The sequence below is a fragment of the Carcharodon carcharias genome, chromosome 11, assembly GCF_017639515.1.
Source record: "Carcharodon carcharias isolate sCarCar2 chromosome 11, sCarCar2.pri, whole genome shotgun sequence".
In the NCBI taxonomy this organism is placed as follows: domain Eukaryota; kingdom Metazoa; phylum Chordata; class Chondrichthyes; order Lamniformes; family Lamnidae; genus Carcharodon; species Carcharodon carcharias.
This window is the reverse complement of record NC_054477.1, coordinates 29,666,117-29,689,436: the sequence shown is the minus strand read 5'-3', so window position 1 is coordinate 29,689,436 and position 23,320 is coordinate 29,666,117. Positions and strand designations below refer to the sequence as shown.

At 43.5% G+C, this 23,320-nt stretch overlaps 1 protein-coding gene across 1 annotated transcript in view; it reads left to right on the top strand.

The window, feature by feature from the left end:
- Positions 1 to 23,320, top strand: part of tsga10 (testis specific, 10) — a gene marked incomplete at its 5' end in the record, with an annotated part of 157,910 nt that overhangs the window by 113,712 nt on the left and 20,878 nt on the right. Inside the window, 2 exons of the mRNA XM_041198661.1 lie at positions 2,616 to 2,784; positions 20,409 to 20,519. Coding sequence (XP_041054595.1) covers positions 2,616 to 2,784; positions 20,409 to 20,519 — 280 coding nt within the window. The remainder of the gene's footprint in view (positions 1 to 2,615; positions 2,785 to 20,408; positions 20,520 to 23,320) is intronic.

Here is a 23,320-nt window from a genome sequence, read left to right as displayed (position 1 = left end):
CAGCAATTTTTGTTTTTGATTAAGTTAATTATCCCTCGTTTACAATTTATTTTTTGACCCAGTGAAGTAAATGTGTTTTACAACCTTTCATGGTTCACTGAATGCTTTTAAGCTAATTTGGCTCTACCTCCCAAAGTAAATATATCTTTCTGAACAGCTATTGTTCTTGCAAGCATTGTGGACATCACATCTCCATCTCTTTAGGTAACAATGCTCACCTGATATTTTATAGTTCTCTCTCTTCTGACTTAATTCAAAAGGTAACCCGTGTTTGTTTGATATTTCTTGAGGTTTTCTGGCAATCTTGAAACCCCAGCATTTTAATTATTTTACCTTTCTAGCTGTTAACCTCTTAAGGCAGCATGGCCCCAACCTTTTAAGTGTAATAAGTTCCATATTTGCTTTAATTGCATTTATCCCATTGTTTACGGTTAAACTTCAATTCTTAAAACTGCAAGTTATATTTTAAAGTACATCAACCATGAACTAGATGTTCACAACACCAGTGTTGTCTATTATCAGAACATCTTAGGAAAAACAGGGTGCAGGAAGTGGCTTCTTGCATGGACCTCCTTCCTGATGCTAGGTCCCTTGATTGGGCACAGAGTTCCAATGAATGAGGGATCCCCACCCCACCTCCTCCAGTTAGAGCTCTGCTTTCCAGAGAGCGGTGGAGGTGGGGTCAATTAATATTTTTAAGGCAGGAGTTAGATAGATTATTGACTAACAAGGGAATCAGAGGATATCGGGGGTAGATGTGAATGTGGAGTTGAGGCCATAATCAATTCAACCATGATTTTATTGAATGGCAGAGTAGGCTTGAGGATCCAAATGGCCTACTCCTGCTCCTAATTTGTATGTTCATATGAACGGGCAGCCTGGCCTCCCTGCCTGGCAAGTCCCCCACCCTTTGCTGGTTGATTTCCAGCGGCAGTGGGTGAGGCCCTTAAGTGGCTACTTAAAGGCTTCAATTGACCTCCAGGAAGGAAGGCTGCCCTCCACCCTTCCAGTCCTGAGCTTGGTTGGGGCGGGGGAGTCAGGAAGGTGGCAAGTCCCCAACCTTCAGCCCAATCAAACCCCTCCCGCCTCTGCATCAAATTCCGCCTATAGTCACAAGTTGGCTTGGTGTCTTCCTTCTGTAATGGGGAATTAGTAACCAGTTGAGTTCTAAATGGTCCAATTTGTGGTACACAGCAGGCTCAGCCTCAACCAATTCAGGGAGTTCAAATGGCTTCTCCACAGCCAGCCCCATTACTAACATTGGATCACTAATGCTCTTAGCTTCACCTTATATTTTCACAACTGCATTGTTATCCAAATTTCCCAAGGTGACAGTGGTTTAGCTTAATACAGGTATGAGAAACTCTGCTTCTGACGCATGACTGCTTTCTTCTTGCTTTGTGAAGAGTGTAAATGATATATTGTGAGCACAAAAGCATACCTATGTAGGTGGAAGCCTATATGTTGCCTGGTTTATTTGTATACCTCAGCAATGTATGGATGTTTTCATGTTTCACAATTTAATTCATTGGACCATCTAAACTTCGTATACTCCATACCTCAAATTCTTTAATCTCTCCTGATGAGAGTGCATCCTTTTCTAGATCCTCTGTACCATTTAAGTTCTGCAGTACCTTTCTTCATATGATAATTCTCTCACCCACGAGGATCCTCCAGCTACTAGCTCAGTTAGTAGTACCCTCACCCCTGAGCCAGGAGGTTGTGGCTTCAAGTCCTACCCCAAGACTTAAAGGGGAAGCGGTATTCCAGACACTCACAGTAATGCTCTGGGGACCTGGGTTCAAATCCCACCATGGCAGATGGTGAAATTTGAATTCAATAAAAATCTGGAATTGAAAGACTGATGATGACCCCATCTGGTTCATTAAAGTCCTTTAGGGAAGGAAATCTACATGTGACTCCAGGCCCAAAGGAATGTGGTTGGCTCTTAAATGACCTCTGAATAAGGGCAATTAGGGATGAGCATTAAATGCTGGCCTAATCATTGATGCCTACATCCCATGAACGAATATAAAAAAAAAGGACTTGAGAGCCAAAATCAACACTTCAGTGCCATGCCGAGGGAAGTCCAGAGGTCATGAAAGGTGCTATGTAAACCCAAGTCTTTAATTGTTAAAGGCCAATATCACTTTCATTTCTGAGAGACAAGAGAAAAATAGAGTAGAGTAATTGGGTCAGGAAAGTGATTTGCTATCTGTTTTTATCTTGCCCATCTACATGTTTTTAATGACGCCACAAAAAAAATTCCCTTATACACTGGATCACATACATGTTTCTAATTGGAGTACTATGATCAACAGCTAGAGGCTGAGGTTCTGCATGTCTTGAGTAGGAGTTACAACAGACACCAATGGATCTAGTATTCTGATCAGGCAATGGCATTGTTTTGCCATACAGGTCATACAGAAATTGGAGTGTATGGTATAGTGACTGGTTCTTGGACCATACTATTTCAAGAGCAATAAACTTGACAGGTATTGCTGAAGTTGTCACAGCTGAAGCAAAGTTATCTTATATGAGGTGAATGAACTAATTAGCTATTTATTTTAGCTAATTTAGCACTGAATTAACCTTTGTGTGTTCTGACACTATAGTCAATTGAATGAGACTATCAACAATAAAGAAAATGACATTTCCAATCTTCAGCATCAGTATGATTCCATGAATTCTGAACTATCAGAAGTAAGCCAATTAAGAGAAACAGCAGTTCGTGAAAATAACCACCTGCATGAGCAGCTGTCAAAACTAAAATACGAGAATCAGGTAAGAGTAATTTTTTTTTTAGTTTGTTCATGGGATGTGGACATTGCTGGCTAGGCCAGCATTTATTGCCCATCCCTTATTGCCCATGAGAAACAGGTGGTGAGCTTTTTTCTTGAACTGCTGCAGTTCATGTGGTGCAGGTACACCCACAGTGCTGTTAGGGAGGGAGTTCCAGGATTTTGACCCAGCGACACTGAAGGAACAGCGATATATTTCCAAGTCAGGAGGGTGAGTGGCTTGGAGGGGAATTTCCAGGTGGTGTTTCCACCTGTCTACTTCTAGATGGTAATGATTGTGGGTTTGGAAGGTGCTGCCTTAGGAGCCTTGGTGAGTTCCTACAGTGCATCTTGTCACTGTGCATTGGTGGTGGAGGAAGTGAATGTTTACGGATGGGGTTCCAACCAAGCGGGCTGCTTTGTCCTGGATAGTGTCAAGCTTCTTGAGTGTTGTTGGAGCTGCACTCTTCCAAGCAAGTGGAGGGTATTCCATCACACTCCTGACTTGTGCCTTGTAGATGGTGGACAGGCTTTGGGGAGTCAGAAGGTGAGTTACTCGTTGCAGGGTTCCTAGCCTCTGACCTGCTCTTGTAGCCACAGTATTTATATCACTAGTCCAGTTCAGTTTCTGGTCAGATTGTAACCCCAAGAATGTCGATAGTGAGGGATGCAGCGATGGTAATGTCATTGAATGTCAGGGGACAGTGGTTAGATCCTCTCTTGTTGGAGAAGGTTATTGCCTGGCACTTGTGTGGCGCCGATGTTGCTACTTGTCAGCCCAAGCCTGGATATTGTCCAGGTCTTGCTGCATTTGCACATGCAAATGGTGCTGAACATTGTGCAAACATCCCCACTTTTGAGCTTATGATGGTAAGTACATAACTGTTTTATTGACTGCAAAGAAGTAGCTCATCTGTTAATGATGTAAGCTGACTAATATTCAAATAATCCTCTTGAAGTCCTAAAAGATGATGCTTTGGGAACAAAATTAATTTTTTAAAAAATGACGGACAGGTGGCTAAAATTGGGAACGCTTCCATCTTACAACATGTAGTGTTGTAAACATTTACAAAACATTATGGCTGCAAATTCAGCTTTTTGGATCTACAAGTACCATTTTTAGTCAAAATAATTTCTATCGTGCACCCGCACACTTTTGGATCAAGCCGGGCACCTCTTCGGTAAGGGCATTAGTGCGTGCCTAGGGAGTGTGCACCTTCAGAATGAAGAATAGGTACATCATGACATCAAGCAGCATGTAACATGATATGACACCAGTGCTGTCTTTTTGGAGTTCAACATTCCAGATGACAACAACAACTTGTATAGTGCCTTTAACATAAAATATTCCAATGCGCTTCACAGGAACTATAAAGCAAAATTAGACAATGAGACACGAAGTGCAATTGGCCAAAAACTTGGCCAAACAGTAGATTTTAAGGAGCATCTTAAAAGTGTTAAGATACGTAGAGAAGCTCAGGGAGGAAACCCAGAGCTTAGGACCTGGATAGCATGCACATCAGTGGGGGAGCAATTAAAATCAGGGGGGCTCAGGTCAGAATTAGATGTGTGCAAATATCTCTGAGGGTTATGGGACTGAGGGAGATTATAAAGATGTGTAAGGGCGACACCATGAAGAGATTCAAAAACAAATATGAGAACTTTAAATTGAGGCATTGCTTCATTGAGAAGCAATGAAAGTCAGTAAGCTTATGGATAGTAAGTGTAAATTGGTGCAAGTAAGGATACAGTAGCAGAGTTTTGGATGACCTCAAGTTTATGGAGAGCAGAATGTGGGAGGCCAGCCAGCAGTGGATTGGAATAGTGACCAACACCATGAATCAGCATTTCAGCAGCAGATGAGCTGAGGCAAGGGCAAGGCTGGGATATTAAGGAAGTGGAAGTAGGCAGTCTTAGTAACTGAGTGGATACGTGATCAGTAGCTCATCTTGGAGTCAAATTTTTACACCGAGATTGAGAACAGTCTGGTTTTGTCTCAGACGGTAGACAGGAGGAGGGCTGAACTCAGTAGCTCAAGAACAGAATTTGGATTGGGATAATGGCTTCAACCTTCCCCATATTTAGTTGGAGGAAATTTCTGCTGAATATCAGATAAGTATTCTGATAATTTAGAATCTGCAGAATAGTAAAAATAGATATTGGTGAGGGAAGGCTGGGTGTTGTCAGTGTATATGTGAAAAACAAACACTGATTTTGGGTGGTGTCCCTGAGAGGCAGCTTGTAGATGAAAAATAGGAGGGTGCCAAGAACACCTGAGGTAGTGCTGCAGGAGTGGGAAGAGAAACCATTTCAAGTGATACTCTGCCTACAATTAGATTGATAAGAATGGAATTAAGGTGAATGCGATCCCACCCTGCTGGACGCCAGTGAACAGGTGTTGGAGGAGAATGATGTGATCAAATGTATCAAAGGCTGCTGATCGGTCAAGAAGGATGAGAAAGGATGGTTTACCTTCAATGCCATCTCTTAAACACACAGGCTGAACACATGGCTAGCAGCAGGAAGGATCCCCAACCAATACTTTTCAAAGGGATAATTAAATACTTACAGATTAGTACAGATTTGAATCTTGGGCCTGAATTTTCCCGTCGGCAATTTGGGGATGGGGCCTGCTCGCCGACGGGAAAATGACACTGGATGATGTCAAGAGGAACCCCCGATGTCATCCTGGTCCATTTAAATTTTTACGAAGCTGGCGGACAGCAAAATCAGCTATTTGCCCGCAGACCTGCCAATGGCCAATTGAGGCCATTGACAGGATCATTAAGCTCATTGAAAGACCTGCCCGTCCAACCTTAAGGCTGGTGGGCAGGCCAGGAGCCGCAGCGGGCTTCTGAAAAAAGATAAAACCTCATCCACTGGCAGGATGAGGATTCATCTCAATTTTTAAAATGTTTATTAAAGTTTCATATTTGTTAACATATCCCATCCTGTGTGACAGTGTCACATGAGGGGGACATGCTAATAATATTTTTCTTTATCTATTTCTAAAGTTTTTTAAACATTCAACACTCTCCCTGAGACAGCACTTAGTCCCAGGGAGCAGTGCACTCTTTCGCATGTATGTGTGAAAGAGCGCACTTTGACAGATGGGGAATCCCTCCACCCCCCGCACAGGAAGTGCATAGCACTTCCCGTCAGGCAGCCCGCTGGCCGGGCCTTAATTGACCCACCCACTCAAAATGGCGGCCGGTCCCGTTTCGGTGGCGGAGTTTGGCTGCCTGCCCGCCACCAAGCCAGTGGGGCCCACCTGCCCATCAAGGTCAAAATTCTGGCCTCAGTGACTGTTGCTGCCATTGTAGAATAATTTGGTGGTTTCCACTTTAATGTCACTAAAGTCTACAGGGAGTGGTATGGCATGTACTGAAGGACTTTGCTCTAAATTCAAGAATTTGGCACAAACCACTTGCTCCCGAACATGAGCTCAGTAGTCACCATTCCTCTTGGCCTACACAATGACAGGGAGAATGACCAGAGGTGACAAAGCAAGACAAAGTCTTAGAAGAGGCTGAAGGAGTAGAGGGAGAAGGGTTTTCAGCAGGAGGCCTAATCTTCCCAGAGTGTTCAGTGAACAAATTCTACTGAACCCAAGCAGGGAGCAGTGTGTTAGATGTCAGCATTTCAGTTAGACTAACTTTAGTTGGGAAAATGCTGGAATCTACTAAGGGTATCCTAACAGTGCACATAGAAAAATATAGTAATATTATAAAAATCAACATGGTTTTACAAAAGGAAAATCCTGTTTGACAAATTTATTTCTTTTGAGGGTGTAACTAGTAGGATAGATAAAGGGGAACCAGTAGATTTACTGTGCCAATGGGCATTTGATAAGGTGCCATACAAAAGGTTAACAGACAAGATAAGAGCTCATGGAACTGGGGTAATATATTAGCATGGATAGAGGGTTGGTTAACGGACAGGAAGCCATGTCCTGCAAAGATCAGTGCTGGAGCCTCAACTATTTACAATCTCTATTAATGACTGATGAAGAGACAGCGAGTAATGTATCTAAGTTTGCTGACAATACAAAGCTAGGTGGAAATGTAAGCTTTGAGGAGGACACAGAGGCTGCAAAGAAGTATAGATGGGTTAAGTGATTGGCAGATGGAGTATAATGTGGAGAAGTGTGAAGTTATTCACTTTGGTCATAAGAAAGATTTTTTTTTAAAGTGTGAAACTTTTTAATGTTGATGCTCAAAGAAACATGGGTGTGCTTGTGCAAGGAAAGCAGAAAGTTATCATGCAGGAGCAGCAGGCAATTAGGAAGACAAATAGCATGTTGGCCTTTATTGCAAGGAGATTGGAGTACAGGATTTGCTACAATTGTACAGGGATTTGGTGGCACCACATCCGAATTATTGTGTGCACTTTTGACCTCCGTATTGAAGGAAGGATATACTTACGTTGGAGGCGGCACAGCAAATGTTCGCTAAATTGGTTCCCAGGAGGAAGGGCTTTTCCTATGATGAAAGGCTGAGTAAATTGGGCCTCTATTCCTTGGAGTTTAGAAGAATGAGATGTGATCTCATTGAAACATACAAGATTCTGAAGGGGCTTGATAGGGTAGATGGTGAAAGATTGTTACCACTGGTCAGGGAATCTAAAATACTGGGACATAGTCTCAGGATAAGGGGCCAGGTATTTAGATGAGAAATTATTGAACTCAAAGAGTTGTGAATCTTAATTCGCTATCACAGACAGTTGTGGATGCTCCATCTTTGAATATGTTTAAGGCTACGATGTACTGACTTTTGGCTCTCAGGGAGTCGAGGGATGTGGGGAGGGAGTAGGAAAATGGAGGTGGAGCCCAGGATCAGCGATGATCACATTGAATACGAAATGAATACTTCTCATCAGTATTCACCAAAGAGAAGGATTTAGCGGTCAATTTGTCCAGGGAAGAGTGTGTACATAGCCTGGATCATGTTGAGATCAAAAAAGAGGAGGTGTTAGGCGTCTTGAAGAATATTAAGGTGGATAAGCCCCTAGGGCCAGATGGGATCTACCCCAGAGTACTGAGGGAGGCAAGGGATAGCAGGAATAATCCAGGAAATTACTGGCCGGTGAGCCTTATGTCAGTGGTAGGGAGATTATTGGAGAAGTTTCTTCGTGACAGGATTTACTACCATTTGGAAGCAAATGGGCGTATTAGTGAGAGGCAGCATGGTTTTGTGAAGGGGAGGTCGTGTCTCACTAACTTGATCGAGTTTTTCGAGGAAGTGACAAAGATGATCGACGATGTAAGGGCAGTAGATGTTATATACACAGATTTCAGTAAGGCCTTTGACAAGGTCCCTCATGGCAGACTGGTACAGAAGGTAAAGTCGCACAGGATCAGAGGTGAGCTGGCAAGATGGATGCAGAATTGGCTTGGTCATAGAAGACAGAGGGTAACAGTGGAAGGGTGCTTTTCTGAATGGAGAGCTGTGATTAGTGGAGTTCTGCAGGGATCAGTGCTGGGACCTTTGCTGTTTGTCATATACATAAATGATTTGGAGGAAAATGTAACTGGGCTAATTAGTAAGTTTCCAGACGACACTAAGGTTGGAGGAGTTGCAGATAGTGAAGAGGATTGTCAAAGGATACAACAGGATATAGATCGGTTGGAGACTTGGGCGAAGAAATGGCAGATGGAGTTTAATCCGGACAAATGCGAGGTAATGCATTTTGTAAGGTCTAATACAGGCAGGAATTATACAGTAAATGGCAGAACCTTTAAGTGCATTCACGGGCAGAGGGATCTGGGTGTACAGGTCACTGAAAGTGGCAACGCAGGTGGGTAAGGTAGTCAGGAAGGCATATGGCATGCTTGCCTTCATTGGCAGGGGTATTGAGTATAAAAGCTGGGAAGGAATGCTGCAGCTGTATAGAACCTTGGTTAGGCCACACTTGGAATATTGAATGCAATTCTGGTCGCCACATTACCAGAAGGATATGGAGGCGTTGGAGAGGGTGCAGAGGAGGTTTACCAGGATGCTGCCTGGTCTGGAGGTTATTAGCTATGAGGAGAGGTTGGAGAAACTAGGATTGTCCTCACTAGAGCAATGGAGATTGAGGGGCGACTTGATAGAAGTTTACAAAATTATGAGTGGCATGGACAGAGTATATAGTCAGCAGCTTTTTCCCAGGGTGGAAGAGTCAATTACTAGGGGACATAGATTTAAGGTGAGAGGAGAAAACTATAGAGGAGATGTGCAGGGCAAGTTTTTTATGCAAAGGGTAGTGAGTATCTGGAATTCGCTGCCAGAGGAGGTGGTGGAAGCAGGTACAAAAGTGGTATTTAAGAGGCAGCTTGACGAATACATGAATAGGATGGGAATAGAGGGATACGGACCCCAGAGGTGCAAAATGTTTTAGCTGACGGGCAATATGATCGGCGCAGGCTTGGAGGGCTGAAGGGCCTGTTCCTGTGCTGTACTTTTTTTTATTCTTGTTCTTTGAATGGTGGAGCAGGCTCAACTGGCCATATGGTCTACTCTTGCTCCTATTTCTTGTGTTCTTGTGTCAATTCTGCCACCTGTTGCAGCCGCTACTGCAACCTCAGAGCAGGACAAGGATGGCATTGACAGTGGTTGTGTTAAGTCAAGAAGGACAAGAAAGGATGGTTTACCTTCAATGCCATTTCCTCAAGCTCCTGGGCTGCAGCAAAATTTGTAACATTTCCTAGTTTTCCATCCACTGTGGAGGTCCAGGAAAGGTGAACATATTTCATTCTGTCTTGCCAGAGAGAAGGTGCAGGTGCAACTTTGTGTGGATTTCGGGCTTCCCCATGGTACAAAGTACCACCAACCACACATCTATCACTTTGCAGGCACCACATGTCAACTCTGAAATGTACCGCAATTTAAAGGGATTCTACTTCCTCATTATCCAACTGGTTTGTGGCCATATGCAGCGTAGCGAACAAATTAGTGTTCAGTATTCTGGCAGCAGTCATGATGCCTTCATGCTACAGTGGCCTGGTATGGCATCTGCATTTTAGTCATCAGGACAAGGGCTATCTTTTGATGACGTAGCTTATAACTCAAGTGCAGGTCGTGTGCAGCAAAAGTCTTGGTGCTATAAGAATTTTCTTTATTCCTTCATGAGATGCTGACATTGCTGGCAAGGCCAATATTTACTCTGACCATACTTAATTTGTCTCTGAAAGGTGATGGTGAGTTGCTACCTTGAACAAGACCATCAGGGTGATAAAATGTTACTCCTGCCTGGACCACTCTAGAGGAATCCTGTAGCACTGGTAGAGCATGTTTTCAGGATTCATTGTGGTATGCTCCATGCTGTGCAACTTTACCATCATAAAGTCACAGTTCTTGCCGCCAAACATATCGCGACCTGCTGAGGGGAGGAAGAAAGGAAGAAAGAGGAAGGGAGGAGGCAACCAATGCAATCCTTTTCTGGTTGGGCTGTCTGTGTTCTACTAATTGACACAAGAACACAAGAAATAGGAGCAATTATCAGTAACTGCAACCCAAATTTCCCATTCGCTAACATTCTCGCACCTTATTTTCCCTCTGTTGGACTTTATTCACATTGGCCAAGTGGATGCTGTGATGATCAGCAAAATAAACATTCAGCACCACGTTTATAAATCAAACCATGCCATATTGGAAACAAGCATCAACTAATCACCCTTGAGCATTCCCTTAGTGCCTATCGTGGGTGCCTTTGCCTATCCTACTGCTCCCACAGTCTTCTCTTCTTAGGCAGTCCCTCAGTATTGAGGATAACTTCCACTCAGTTTGATGGGATCTCAGATGGTGGCTGAGTCCAATGTGCGATCTGCAGACTCTGCCACATGTGGGGCATGTGCTGCTTGAAGGGTTGTGGAGTTGAGTTGTTTGGAAGTTTGTGCGCTTCCTCTGACTCCTCGACTTCGCCGCTACCAGTTCTCGATGAAATCTCTCGATGTGTTCGGTGCCTTCTTGAATGAGCATCATTTTGGTTGGTCACAAGCCAGGATCATCCATGAGTCAGCGGGTATGTTTTACCTCTAGGGATGTCCTTAAAGCATCTCTGAAAAGTGTTTCTGCTGCCCTATTGGGAATCTTCTGCTGAGACTGAGTTCCAAGTAGAGCAGTTGCTTCATGAGTCTGGTGTCAGGCATACGAACAACATGTCCCTCCCAGCACAGCTGTTTTTAAATTTTTAAAATTAATTTATGGGATGCAGCGTCTCTGGCTAGGCCAGCATTTATTGCTCATCCCTAATTTCCCTTGAGGAGGTGCTGGTGAGCTGCCTTCTTGAACTGCTGCAGTCCATGTTGTGTAGGTACACCCACAGTGCTGTTAGGGAAGGAGTTCCAGGATTTTGACCCAGCGACACTGAAGGAACGGCGATATATTTCCAAGTTAGGATGGTGAGTGAGTTGGAGGGGAACTTTCAGGTGGTGGTGTTCTCATCTGTCTGCTGCCCTTATCCTTCTAGATGGTAGTGGTCATGGGTTTGGAAGGTGCTGTCTCAGGAGCCTTGGTGAGTTCCTACAGTGCATCTGGTAGATGGTACACAGTGTTGCTACTGTGCATAGGTGGTGGAGGGAATGAATGTTTGTGGATGGGATGCCAATCAAGCAGGTTGCTTTGTCATGGGTGGTGTGAAGCTTCATGAGTGTTGTTGGAGCTGCACTCATCCAGGCAAGTGGAGATTATTCCATCAAACTCCTGACTTGTGCCTTGTAAATGGCTTTGGGGAGTCAGAAGGTGAGTTAATCGCTGCAGGATTCCTAGCCTCTGACCTGCTCTTGTAGCCAGAATATTGAAATGGCTAGTCCATTTCAGTTTCTGATCAATAGTAACCCACAGGATGTTGATAGTGGGAGATTCAGTGATGGTAATGCCATTGACTGTCAAGGGGCAATGGTTAGATTCTCTCTTGTTGGAGATGGTCATTGCCTGGCACTTGTGTGGCGCAAATATTACTTGCCACATGTCGGCCCAAACCTGGATATTTTCCAGGTCTTGCTGCATTTGGGTAAGGACTGCTTCAGTATCTGAGGAGTTGTGATGGTGCTGAACATTGTGCAATCATCAGTGAATATCCCCACTTCTGATCTTGGATCTATGATGGAAGGAAGATCATTGATAAAGCAGCTGAAGATGGTTGGGCCTGAGGAACTCCTGCAGTGATGTCCTGGAACTGAGATGATTGACCTCCAACAACCACAACCATCTTCTTTTGTGCCAGTTATGACTCAAACCAGTGGAGAGTTTTCCCCGCTATTCCCATTGACTCGTTTTGCTAGGGCTCCTCGATGCCACACTCGATAAAACGCTGTCTTGATGTCAAGGGTAGTCACTCTCCCCTCACCACCTTGAAGCTTTGCAGGAGGACGCTGCTGGAGTACCTTTCTTGCCACCATATTTGCCACCAGAGTGACAACGGCATGGCTGGTGGAAAGTTGCTGCCTTTCAGTGTAGGAGACAGACTCGTGAGCAAAGTTATAACTCATGGAATAAAAGAAATAGTAGCAACATGAATATGAAATTGGCTGAGTAACAGGAAATGGAAAGTAGTGGTTAAAGGATGTTTTTGGGTTGGAGGAGGGTGTGTAGTGGAGTTCCCCAGGGGTCAGTGTTGGCACCCTTTTTTTTCTGGTAATATATTAATGACCGAGACCTAGATTGTACAGGGCACAATTTCAAAGTTTCACATGATATGAAACTTGGAAACATTGTGAACTGTGAGAAGGATAGTGTAGAGCTTCAAATGGACATAGCAAATTGGTGGGCTAGGTGGACTGCTGGAAGATGATGTTCTATGCGGAGAATTGTTAAGTGGTTCATTTTGGTAGGAAGAGCATGGAGATATAAAATGAAGAGTATAATTTTCAAGGAGGTGCAGGCGCAGAGTGGGGTGGAAATGTACGTAAGTCATTGAAGATGGCAGGACAGGTTGGGAGAGCAACTAATAAAGCATACAGTATCCTAAGCTTTATTATTAGGGGCATGGAGTAGAAGAGCAAGGAGGTTATGTTGAGCTTGTGTAAGTCACTAGTTCAGCATTAGGTGGAGTATTGCGTCCAGTTCTGGATGCTGCACTTTAGGAAGGATCTGAAGGCATTGGAGTGAGTACAGAAAAGATTCATGAGAATGGTCTAAGGATGATTAACTTCAGTTATGAAAATAGATTGGAGAAGTTGGGACTGTTTTCCTTGGGGAAAAGAAGGCTGAGAGGTGATTTGATAGAGGCATTCAAAATCATGAGTCTGGGCAGAATAGATTGGGAGAAACTGTTCCCACTTGAGGAAGGATTGAGGACAAGAAAGTACAAATTTAAAATAATTGGCAAAAGAAGCAAAAGTTTTTTCACACAAATGCTTTCTCTGGAATGCACTGCTTGAGAGCGTGGTGGAGGCAGGTTCAATCGAAGCATTCAAAACGGAATTAGACTGAGCTGAAAGTGAAGAATGTGCAGGGTACTGGGAGAAGGCAGGAGAGTGGCACTAAGTGAATCTCTTGTTCAAGAGCCAGTGCGGACATGATGGGCTGAATGGCCTCCTCCTGGAATTTAAAAATTCTGAGACTGCGGATGGCCTTGCAGGATGACATTCAGCACCTCTGGCCCTAGAAGACCCTGCTTTACACTGCATCAACTCAAAAAGGCAGAGGTCTGGCTGGGGGATGTGGTCAGGTCGAGTGTGGGGGGGTTTCTGGTCCAGGGAGGGTGTCAGGCCATCCGTGACGGGATCCGGTCGGGTCAGGGGAATCCCATGAGGAATTGGGGGAGGGGGTAGATTAGTCGGGGGGAATCCCATGGGGAGTTGGGGGAGGGGTGGAAAATCGGGGGGGCGGGGGCAAGACCCCTGGGGGATGTGGTGGGGATCCCGTGCCATGGGGCAAGGGGGAGTGCGGTCTGTGTCTTTACAATAGTTACCCAGAAGTTAGAAGAGGTTTTAATTCTTCTAACTTTCTCTGAGTAACTATTTTTGTAACACAGCCGGAACCATCTGAAGTTTGTGATTTAAATTGCATTTTCAGATGGTTCCCAGAGCAGGGCAATTGCCCAGGGGAAGTATGCGCTTCTGGGAAATTGTCGCGCAAACCCTCACCTTTGAAGTTCCAAGAGGGGTTCCGCAGCGCATCTTTGGGGCACCCCCCAAATCTGTCACTGGGGAGCTCAGAAGTTATGGCCCATTATTTAAATGGGAACGGATGACAGAATGCTGTGGTGAAGCAGGATCTTGGTGTCCATATACATGCAACATAAAAAGTTAGCATCCAGGTAGAGTAAATAATTAGGGAGAGAAATGGAATGTTAGTCTTTATTGAAAGGGGGATGGAGTATAAAAATAGGGTAGTCTTGTTAAACTGTACAGTGTGTGACAAGTATCTCACTCATGGCCCATGTTAATATTTTAGAGAATTTTTAGTTATGGGAAAATTTAAGTTTAACTGTAGAAAATGGGATGAATGTAACTAAAGAAGATTGGGGTGGAATTTTATAGCCCTTCCCACCGGTGGGATTTTACGGCCCCACCGAAGTCAATGGAGCTTTGAACAGCTTGTTGCATTTTCTGGCCCTGCTCCCACAGCAATGGGCCAGAAAATTCCAGCCTTGGAGTCTATTACACTTAAAATATTGATGCCTTATTGACTTAAGGGATTAACAGCTAGAAAGGTCAGATCCTTAAACAACTGGTGGACTTAATTGGCTTGAGAGCCGGAGACAAAGTGCAATCCAGAGAGGTTTTGTTTTGGGAGTTAGAGTTAAATTAGTTTAAAAGCATTCAGTGAACCTTGAAAAACTATGATAGCATGGAGATGGGTGCAGCATAAGAAGATACTGTGGTTTTATCTGTGTGTTTTCTGGGAGAGTGAGTGTCCTACAGCAAGGGAAGGGGCTGTAAACCAAAAAGGTTCTGCTGTTAGCAGGCTCCAGGCAGTTGGTCTCAGAAGAACCCCTGGGAGCCATTTATAGCTCGATGCAGCTGGGAAATTGGATTTCAGAGAGACCTAGGGGCAGTGCCAGCTTCATGAAGCTAGCAGCCTATGAAAGTGTTGGACGTGTGCTGGTAATTAGAAGTGAGAGTGTAGCTTTGTGAATCCTGTGGAATGCAGTCTCAGGAGAAGAGATTGAACCATCAGGAGGTGAGCAGTTATTGAGGCAGTCTGAGTCAGAGCAGCTTTTGAGGGAATTCAGAGGCTAGATCTTCAAAAGTGGAGTGTTGAAATCCCTCATGAGAGAGACAGTGTTTTAACGAGATTGTGTGCCTCTGGATGATCACTGATGCCTGGATGAGTGGCTGAGAAATCCGTGGGATCTGTCTTGGTCCTATCTGCCATTTACTGTGCAGTGTGTGTGTATGACCACAATTTGCCTGTTAATTCATATTTACCTCATGTTAATTCTGAATGTTAGAATATAAGGTAGATATTGTAAACTATTTTACTTTTCTGACTTTGTATCATAGGGGAGTGCAGCTGATTCGTGCGCCCGATCGGCTAGGCACCGCCATTTTACATGGGTGGACCAATTAAGGCCTACCCAGCGTGACGCATGCCCGGAAGCGCAGAGCACTCCCTGTGCGGGCAGGGGGGAGATGTTGCCTGAGTCAGGGAGTGCGCTCTCACACATGCGTGCGAAAGAGCGCAGAAATCTTCCTGAGGTACAGAGGTGCCTCAGGGAGATTACTTTCACTTATAAAACATTGAAGAAAGGTTTAAAAAAAAATTTAAGGACATGTCCCCTCATGTGAAATGGTCACATGAGCTGGGACATCTCCATTAATTTTATTAAAAATTTTTCAAACACTAAAAACATTCATGAAACCTCATCCCGCCTGTGGATGAGGTTCCATGAAAAATGTAAAGGCCACCTGAGCCTTAAGGTTGGATGGGAAGCTCAGCTAATTGCTTTAGTGGCTTTTTAAATGGCCTTAATAGGCCTTTGACAGTTCGGCGGGCACGCAGCTGACTCAGCTGCGCACCCACCGAACTGAAAATCTAAATGATGCACAGTGATGCCAGGACACACACCCGACGTCACCGCGCGTCATTTTACACCTCGCCTTGGCACTGCCCCCGCTTGCCGAGCCAAAGATACTGGCCATAAAGTTTCCCTTTATGGAATCTTGTAGCTTGATTTCAAACTTCGTCTACTTTAAACAAAAAGTTACTGGTCCCTAACCAGATTGTAACAAGGGCATTGGTGAGACCACACCTGGAATACTGCTTACAGTTTTGGTGTCCTTATTTAAGGAGGGATATACTTGCACTGGGGGACATTCACAGAAGGTTCACTAGGTTGATTCCTAGCATGAAGAGGCTATCGCATGAGGAAAAGTAGTAGAAGTTAGGCCTATACCCATTGGAGTTGAAAAGAATGAGATCTTATTGAAACGTGTAAAATTCTGAAGGGGCTTGTCAAAGTAGATGCTGAGAGGATGTTTCCCCTTCGTGGGGGAATCTAGAACTAGGGGGTATAGTTTTAGAATAAGGGGGTCTCTTATTTATGATGGAGATGAGAAGGAATTTCTTCTGAGGTTCATCAATTTTTGGAATGCTTTAGGGACCTGGAAGCTGAGTCATTGAATATATTCAAGGCTGAGGCTGATAGATTTTTGAACTATAGGGAAGTCTAGGGTTATGGGGAACAGGCAGGAAAGTGGACTGGAGGCCACGATCAGATGTACCATGATATTATTGAATAGCGGAGCAAACTCAATGGGCTGTAAGGGCTACTCCTACTCTTGTATCTTTGTTCTTATGTTCTTAACTGGTAGTCTGGGGTTCCTGTGGTCAGAAAAAAAATCCAAGAATTACTCTTTGCCCTAAATGTTTTACTTCTGGAATGCATAATCAGTTCCTCACACTTCCCAATCCAATAGTTTGTTGATGGAATACAATATAGTGTTAATTCCTCTATTTGAAAACTGTGGGAAAATGGAAACAAATTGAGCACGTGATCATTGTGTTTCTCTCTTAGTTTATTTTTTCACATCAGAGTATTCTATATCCACACCTCACAACAACGCTCCATCTGTTGCTTTCCTCTCTCCTTCAGGCCCAGGCTGAGCATGTGAAAATAAAACACCGTAGGCATAATTTCTGAGGGAACAATCCTCAGGATAACCCAGAGTGTGAATTGTATATTAGTTAGATGTTTAATTGTATTCAAGTGGTAGGCATTATTTTGGGACTTACCTGTGCTAATGTATAGGAAACCAGTTGAAACTGTAGTTGTTTGATTGGAAGTACATGATATGTAATGTATGTCTCTGTAATAAAAGCTGGGAAGTGTAAGATAGGCCTAGTGCCTGGCTATCTGAGTTCTAACAAGAGATGCACCTAATGTTGAGCCCTGGGCCTCTATTATTATTGAACTAGCGAGACACTTTATAAGTGTCTCCAGCCAGTTCGATGCAAAAGAGGCCTAAAAGATCAGGCTGCTGCATCACTGGCAATGGCCCTCCAGTAAGTCTTTAAAGAGGACTAAATGAGTTGGCAATCAAACATTCCTGCTTCTTCTGGCTCCCCATTCAGATAAGTATTTTTAACAAATTTACATATTTTGTAGTGACAGCGTTCGTCCCTTTAAGGACCTACCTGTAGAGAGACTTGGTTTTCATTGAATGCAGTCAGTGCCTTATTTTCATATGCAAAAGACCTGTCTCAGATACAACAACAACTTATGGTGCCTTCAACATAAGAAAGCATCAAAAGGCACTTCACAGGAGCATATAAAACAAAGTATGTCACTGAGCTGCATAGACAATATTAGGTCAGATGACCAAAAATTTGATCAAGGAAATTGACTTTAAGGAGTATCTTTAAGGAGGACAATGAGGTAGAAAGGCAGAGTTAAAAGCAAAGTACTGCGGATGCTGGAATTCTGAAACAAAATCAAAAATTGCTGGAAAAACTCAGCAGGTCTGACAGCATCTGTGGAGAGGAAGACAGAGTTAACATTTCAAGTCTGTATGACTCTTCATCAGAATTAAAGAAAGGCAGAGTGTTATAGAGGGGGAATTCCAGTATTGGGGGCCTAGTCAACTGAAGGTGTGGCAAACATTAGTGTAAGCTTGGAGGATCATCAACTCTGTGAAAGACTCTCTTTGGTCTGCCTGAAATTTGTTGGTCTTCCGGTGCAAAGAGTTGTTCCTGACTGAGTGTTGCAGACTGGCACATTCCAAGGTCTAACACTACGTGCTGAGGGATACAGTAAAGTTTGGGCAGCCGCTGCAAAGGCCCAATGGGGAAAGGTCGCTGTCTATGATCTTTTTGCCACAGTGCGCCAAGGGGCTGGGAAAGATATAGACCCCTTGGGCTGTACGGCTCACAATAAATGTATGCATTGAATACTAATTGTATTGAAGCACCTCAGAGTGCAACATGATGTATGTTGGTAACTCCAATACCATTGCACTGTCTGACTGTCTGTAATGACGATATTGAAATGACTAATATTAATTGAATATATTGAAGCACCTCATGATCTATGTATAAAAGTTGAATCTGATTGCACTTTTAGTGATGGCGATTTAGAAATGTTTTGTAATGTTCTTTCAGATATTTTATGAATAAAGTATATTTTTCAAAAAAAAAAATTAGTCATTTAAAATTGGGGGTGTACAAGAGGCCAGAATTTGAGAAGCGCAAATATCTTGGAGGGTTGTAGGCCGGAAAAAGATTACAAAGATAGGGAAAGGTGAGGTCATGGAAGGATTTGAAAACGAGGATGAGAATTTTAAAATCAAGATGTTGCTTGACTGGGAGCCAAAATAGGTCAGTGAGATCAAGGATGATAGGGGAATGGGACTTGATGCAAGTTAAGACATGGGCAGCAGAGTTTTAGTTGACCTCAATTTTATGCAGGATAAAACGTGGGAGACCAGCAGGGTGGGGTGTGTTGAAATAGTCAAGTCTAGAGATAATAAAGGCATGAATTAGGGTTTCAGCAGCAGATGAGTTGAGACCGGGACGAAATCAGGCTGTTACCTTTGTGATGGAAAATTATCTCAGTATCAAATGTGACACCAAAGTTGCAAACAGAGTGGTTTAATTTCAGACTGTTGCAGGGTAGACTCCAGGTGGTGATTTTTTTTTTTCTCTCTTTTCTTCCAATATGATGTGCGTTGCACTTGCGCTGGGGATAAATGTGTGCATTTGTCAGATTGGACACTTAGGCACTTGTTTAGCCCCTGAGAAATTCTTGTGCTGCCATTAACTTTCTAGGCCTGTTTGATTACACCAGGTGCTGCAATAGGTATTTTTAATGTTATTAACGTGTGACATTAGATGGTGCTAAAACATTAGTTGCTAGTATGTACTAATTGTTTGAGTTTGATTGCAGTTCTGTGCTCTGGCAAAGGATTGCCCTTTAGCAATATTTAAGCTGTCTGCACATCTTTTTAAGTGTTGGAATTGTATTACTTATGGATTGTCATTATTTTAATCACTTTTAACTTTAGTTTATTAGTTTTACTGACCACCTTGGTGTATTCTGACACTCTCAGCCCATTCCCCTTCCAGTCTCACTCCGTTTATACTGGTTGGTCCATCCAAAGTCACCCTCTTTCTTGCTCTGCCATCCGTGTTCAGTCTGCTCTGGCCACCCCAGCCAAAATAATCAGACCTACTCCGACTCTCTTGATAATAATGATTTGCCACCCATGATGTCTATATTTATTCCAGCTCTGGGCTGAGGCTGACCACTGCTAAGACTCTTCTGGCATGTTCCTAAGGTAGTTGTTGATTAGACTGGCCCTTCCCTGAGAATTACCCCCACCCCCATTCCCTAATATCCCCTCCCTCTCCATCTTACTCTGACGTCTTTCTCTCCCACCCCGAAGGCACTTTCAGTGCACCTCACACAAGATGTTTTTCTAGCTGCACCACTCCACATCACCTCACAAACTGAGATATTCCCTGCAATTGTTTACCCCTCACTCCTCTTTTACTCTGCGTTCTTCTTCCCTCTCTGCCCCTGCCCTTTGTTTCACTTCCTACTCCCCTACTTTCCCCCCTCTATCCTTTTGCTACTTCTTTCTTCAACTATCAGTAATGGTTCCAGCCACTAAGCCCTCATTTTTTGAACAGTAAACTTGAACTTCATTCCCTGGAGGTAGTTTTCATTTTCAGTGCTGGTAAGGGATCAACCACACCCCATTTTGCTTCTCATTGACATGGAAAATTGATCACAGTCTCAGATCTGCTTCAGCAGCGCCCTCCACACCGGATTGGGCCAGCAGCTGAGGAGCCACTGCCTCCTTAATAGGATGCTGAGCATGGAAGCAGCTAATTAGGACACCATCTCTTGAAAGATTGCGTCAGAGAGTGTGGTGCTGGCTACCCAATGGGTTCTGATATTGGAGTCCCAAAGCCTTTGGTATAATCCAGCCCTACGAATGGTTGAAGCTTTGAACCTGGAGTTCATTGTGGGGATGTGTAAGATCATCCACTTTAATCCAAATATGACAAATCAGAATATTTCCCTAATGGTGAGAGATGAGAGCTGTGAAGGGGCAAAGAGATTCAGATGTCCATGTGCACAAATCACATTGTAAAACTTCAAAGGGATTTTCTAGATAAATGACCGACAGTAAACATGTAATTTTGTCAATTTATAGGTCTGATATGTTTCAGTCTATGCATATCTTATTTGTTATAGTCAGTGAACCGTAAACTGGAAGAATGTATTCAAGAGAATAAAGACTTGAAGATCAAAGTCCAGGATTACATCTCTGAGATATCCAAGGTGGAAAATATACTTAGTGGCAAGGTCAGTGACAAAATATAGCTCTCCCAGTTGCTCAGCAAGTATGTCCATTCAGATCCTACATTTAATCCCTGTTTGCTTCAGATGGATTAATCTTTTCTGGACTGTTATTAAGAGTGCTATAGTTAATATCCAGTTTTAACCCTGTCCACCAGATGGGAACAGGGTGGGCAAGGCAGTTGGTTAAAATTCTGCTTGGGTATTTATTGGTGTGTTCCTGATGTGCGTCTGCCTGCCACCGTTTAAATCAAGCAAATTCTGGAATTGGGCCAGGTACTTACAACAGGTAGGTGGGTGCTTTGTGAATATACTAAAATTTAGATCCTGCAATACAATTGTCACCACAGCACCATTTTAGATAAAACTAGCAGAAGACCCCATCCAGTGTCTGACCCTCCAGTAAAACCTGTGGTTTTGGTCTCAGAGTCACTGAAGTAGTACTTAAAGGGTCATGCAGTTGCAGGTTTATTTGATCAAGATCACTTCTTTTGCACCTTGTTTTCCTGATCTTAGCCGAGGCTTTCTGTGCTGATTTTGGGTGCTATTTATTGCTGGTTTCATTTGGATGGAAGAGCATTTGGAACAGGAGGAAAAGGAGCAGCTGCAGCTGTAACTTCAAGAATCAGCGCCAGAAGTAACTGGGCTTCTCAGAAGACATCAGGTGAGGGGGACTGCTAGTGGATGACCAAACCCAATGCACAGGCTACAGTCTGGGTGGTCATTTTGAAACTACCTGGTGGAGTGCATCAGGATGCTGTGCTTCTCCAGGCAAAGTGTTTCAGACCTCTGCAGCCTGTAACAGGACTTGCTGCATATTGGAATAGGGGAATGTATTGCTGGTGGCTGTCAAAGTCATCACAGCTCTTAACTTCTTGGCACACGCTCCTTCCATTCTGTGGGAGGGAATATTAGCCATAAATCCCAAGCTGCAGTATATAGCTGCATTAAAGAGGTCACCGATTTCCTAGCCACCTTATCTCATATGTCAATAATTAGCAGGAGAGAGCTTGAGGGTTTTTCAGTAGTGCCCGGTTTACCTAGCATCATTGATTGCAAGCATATTGCCATTCGGGTACCAGAACACCAGTCCACAGCATTTGTGAAAAGAAGAGGCTACCAGTCCAACAATATCTCCATCACAATGTTCCACCATGGATACAAGAAAATGCAAGTTTGTAAAAAGTAACCAGAAAACTGTCACAACATATTTATCCTGCAACGTTACTAAGGCAATGAGCCATCATGACACGATGGACCAAATGGCTTTATTCTGTGCTGTAACCATTCTATGTCAGGAAGTGGAAAAGAAGCAAGATGGAATGAAGCTGAGTAGATGATGATGTTAAGCCAGGTGTGTGTAATGTGAAGTGAGGAGGGAGTGCTGTGAGAGATGTTGGTGCATGCACAAGTGTTGGGATGCAAGAAGATAATTTTTTTCCCTTCATTCATGGGATGTGAGTATTGTTGGCAAGGCCAGCATTTGTTGCCCATCTCTAATTGCCCTTGAGAAGCTGTTAGTGTATTATGTGAAGGAAGGATAGGAGCAGGAGCAGGCCATTTGGCTCCTTAAGCCTGCTATGCCATTCAGTGAGATTATGGTTGATCTGATTGTGGCCTTAACTCCACTATCCTACCTTCCCTCAACCATGCACCCTGCTCCTCCACCCCCCTCCACACACACAACCTCCTTTAACCCTCGACTTCCCGACCACCCCCGCCGAGCCCGCCCGCCAGGGCATAATTCTGCCCCTTGTAATTGTACACTGAAGGTTATGATGGAGGGAGGAATTGTTGAAAGTAGTGGGGGAGAATACATCTTTTTTCATCTCTTTGGCCCTTTCTGATAGCTTGCATACCATTAAAAATAGCATTTCTCATTCTTCTACCTTCTACAGAACAATATAGAAGAGCTGAAATTTCTGGCCTTATCTTGATCCTGGCCCTACTCATCAGTATTTGAAGAAAGATCTTAGTAATGTGACTGCTCAGACTAAGTGCAATGGAGTTCACATTCAATTGCTCTGGGCTTTTTAGGGAGCGCAATAAATATTGATTTATTTAAGTCTTCTGGGATTTCTCCTATGTAGTAAACGTCATTAAAGATGAGAGTCAGTTTGTCTATTCCAAAGTCTTCTAAACTTTTAATTTGTTTGGTGACTATTTCATTTGGCCTTTGGCTTTATTGTTTTCCATCTTATTTATTGCTGTTCTTACTTTGTGTTTTATTGATTATAGTAAGGCATTTGATATGGTCAAACATGAAGAACTGATGAGCATGTTAGAGTCTCTTGACCTTGATGGCAAGACTCTTAGTGATAAGAAATCTTTATTGGGAACAAGCTGCAACAGTAAAAATTGAGAACGATCTAAGCAATTTTGGGGAGAATAAAAGAAGGGTCAGGCAGGGGTGTGTTTTCTCCCCAGATTTATTCAATTTGTATTACAAAAATATTCTTAGAGAGATTAAAGACCTTCCCGGATTATTAGTTGGAGGCTGCAACTTTATTGCCGTCTCTGAAGGGAAACTGCAAAGGCTTTTAGAGAGAGTAGTGAGAAGAAAGGGCTGAGCATAATTTGTAAACAAACAAAATGTCTAGTAGTGTCCAAAAAGAAAATCATTTCAGAATGTAACTGTTTGCTGTGGGGGTGCTACTGCAGCCTCTGACTTCTGAGCAGTTACTCCATATTGCTCTGATGACCCCACCAGGACCTCCAGAAAAGCAACTGAAATCTGGAGGCAATCTTTCTACTCATCCGTGCTGTCAAAATATTTTGAGCATTCTTCCAGCAAAAATAAAAGCTGG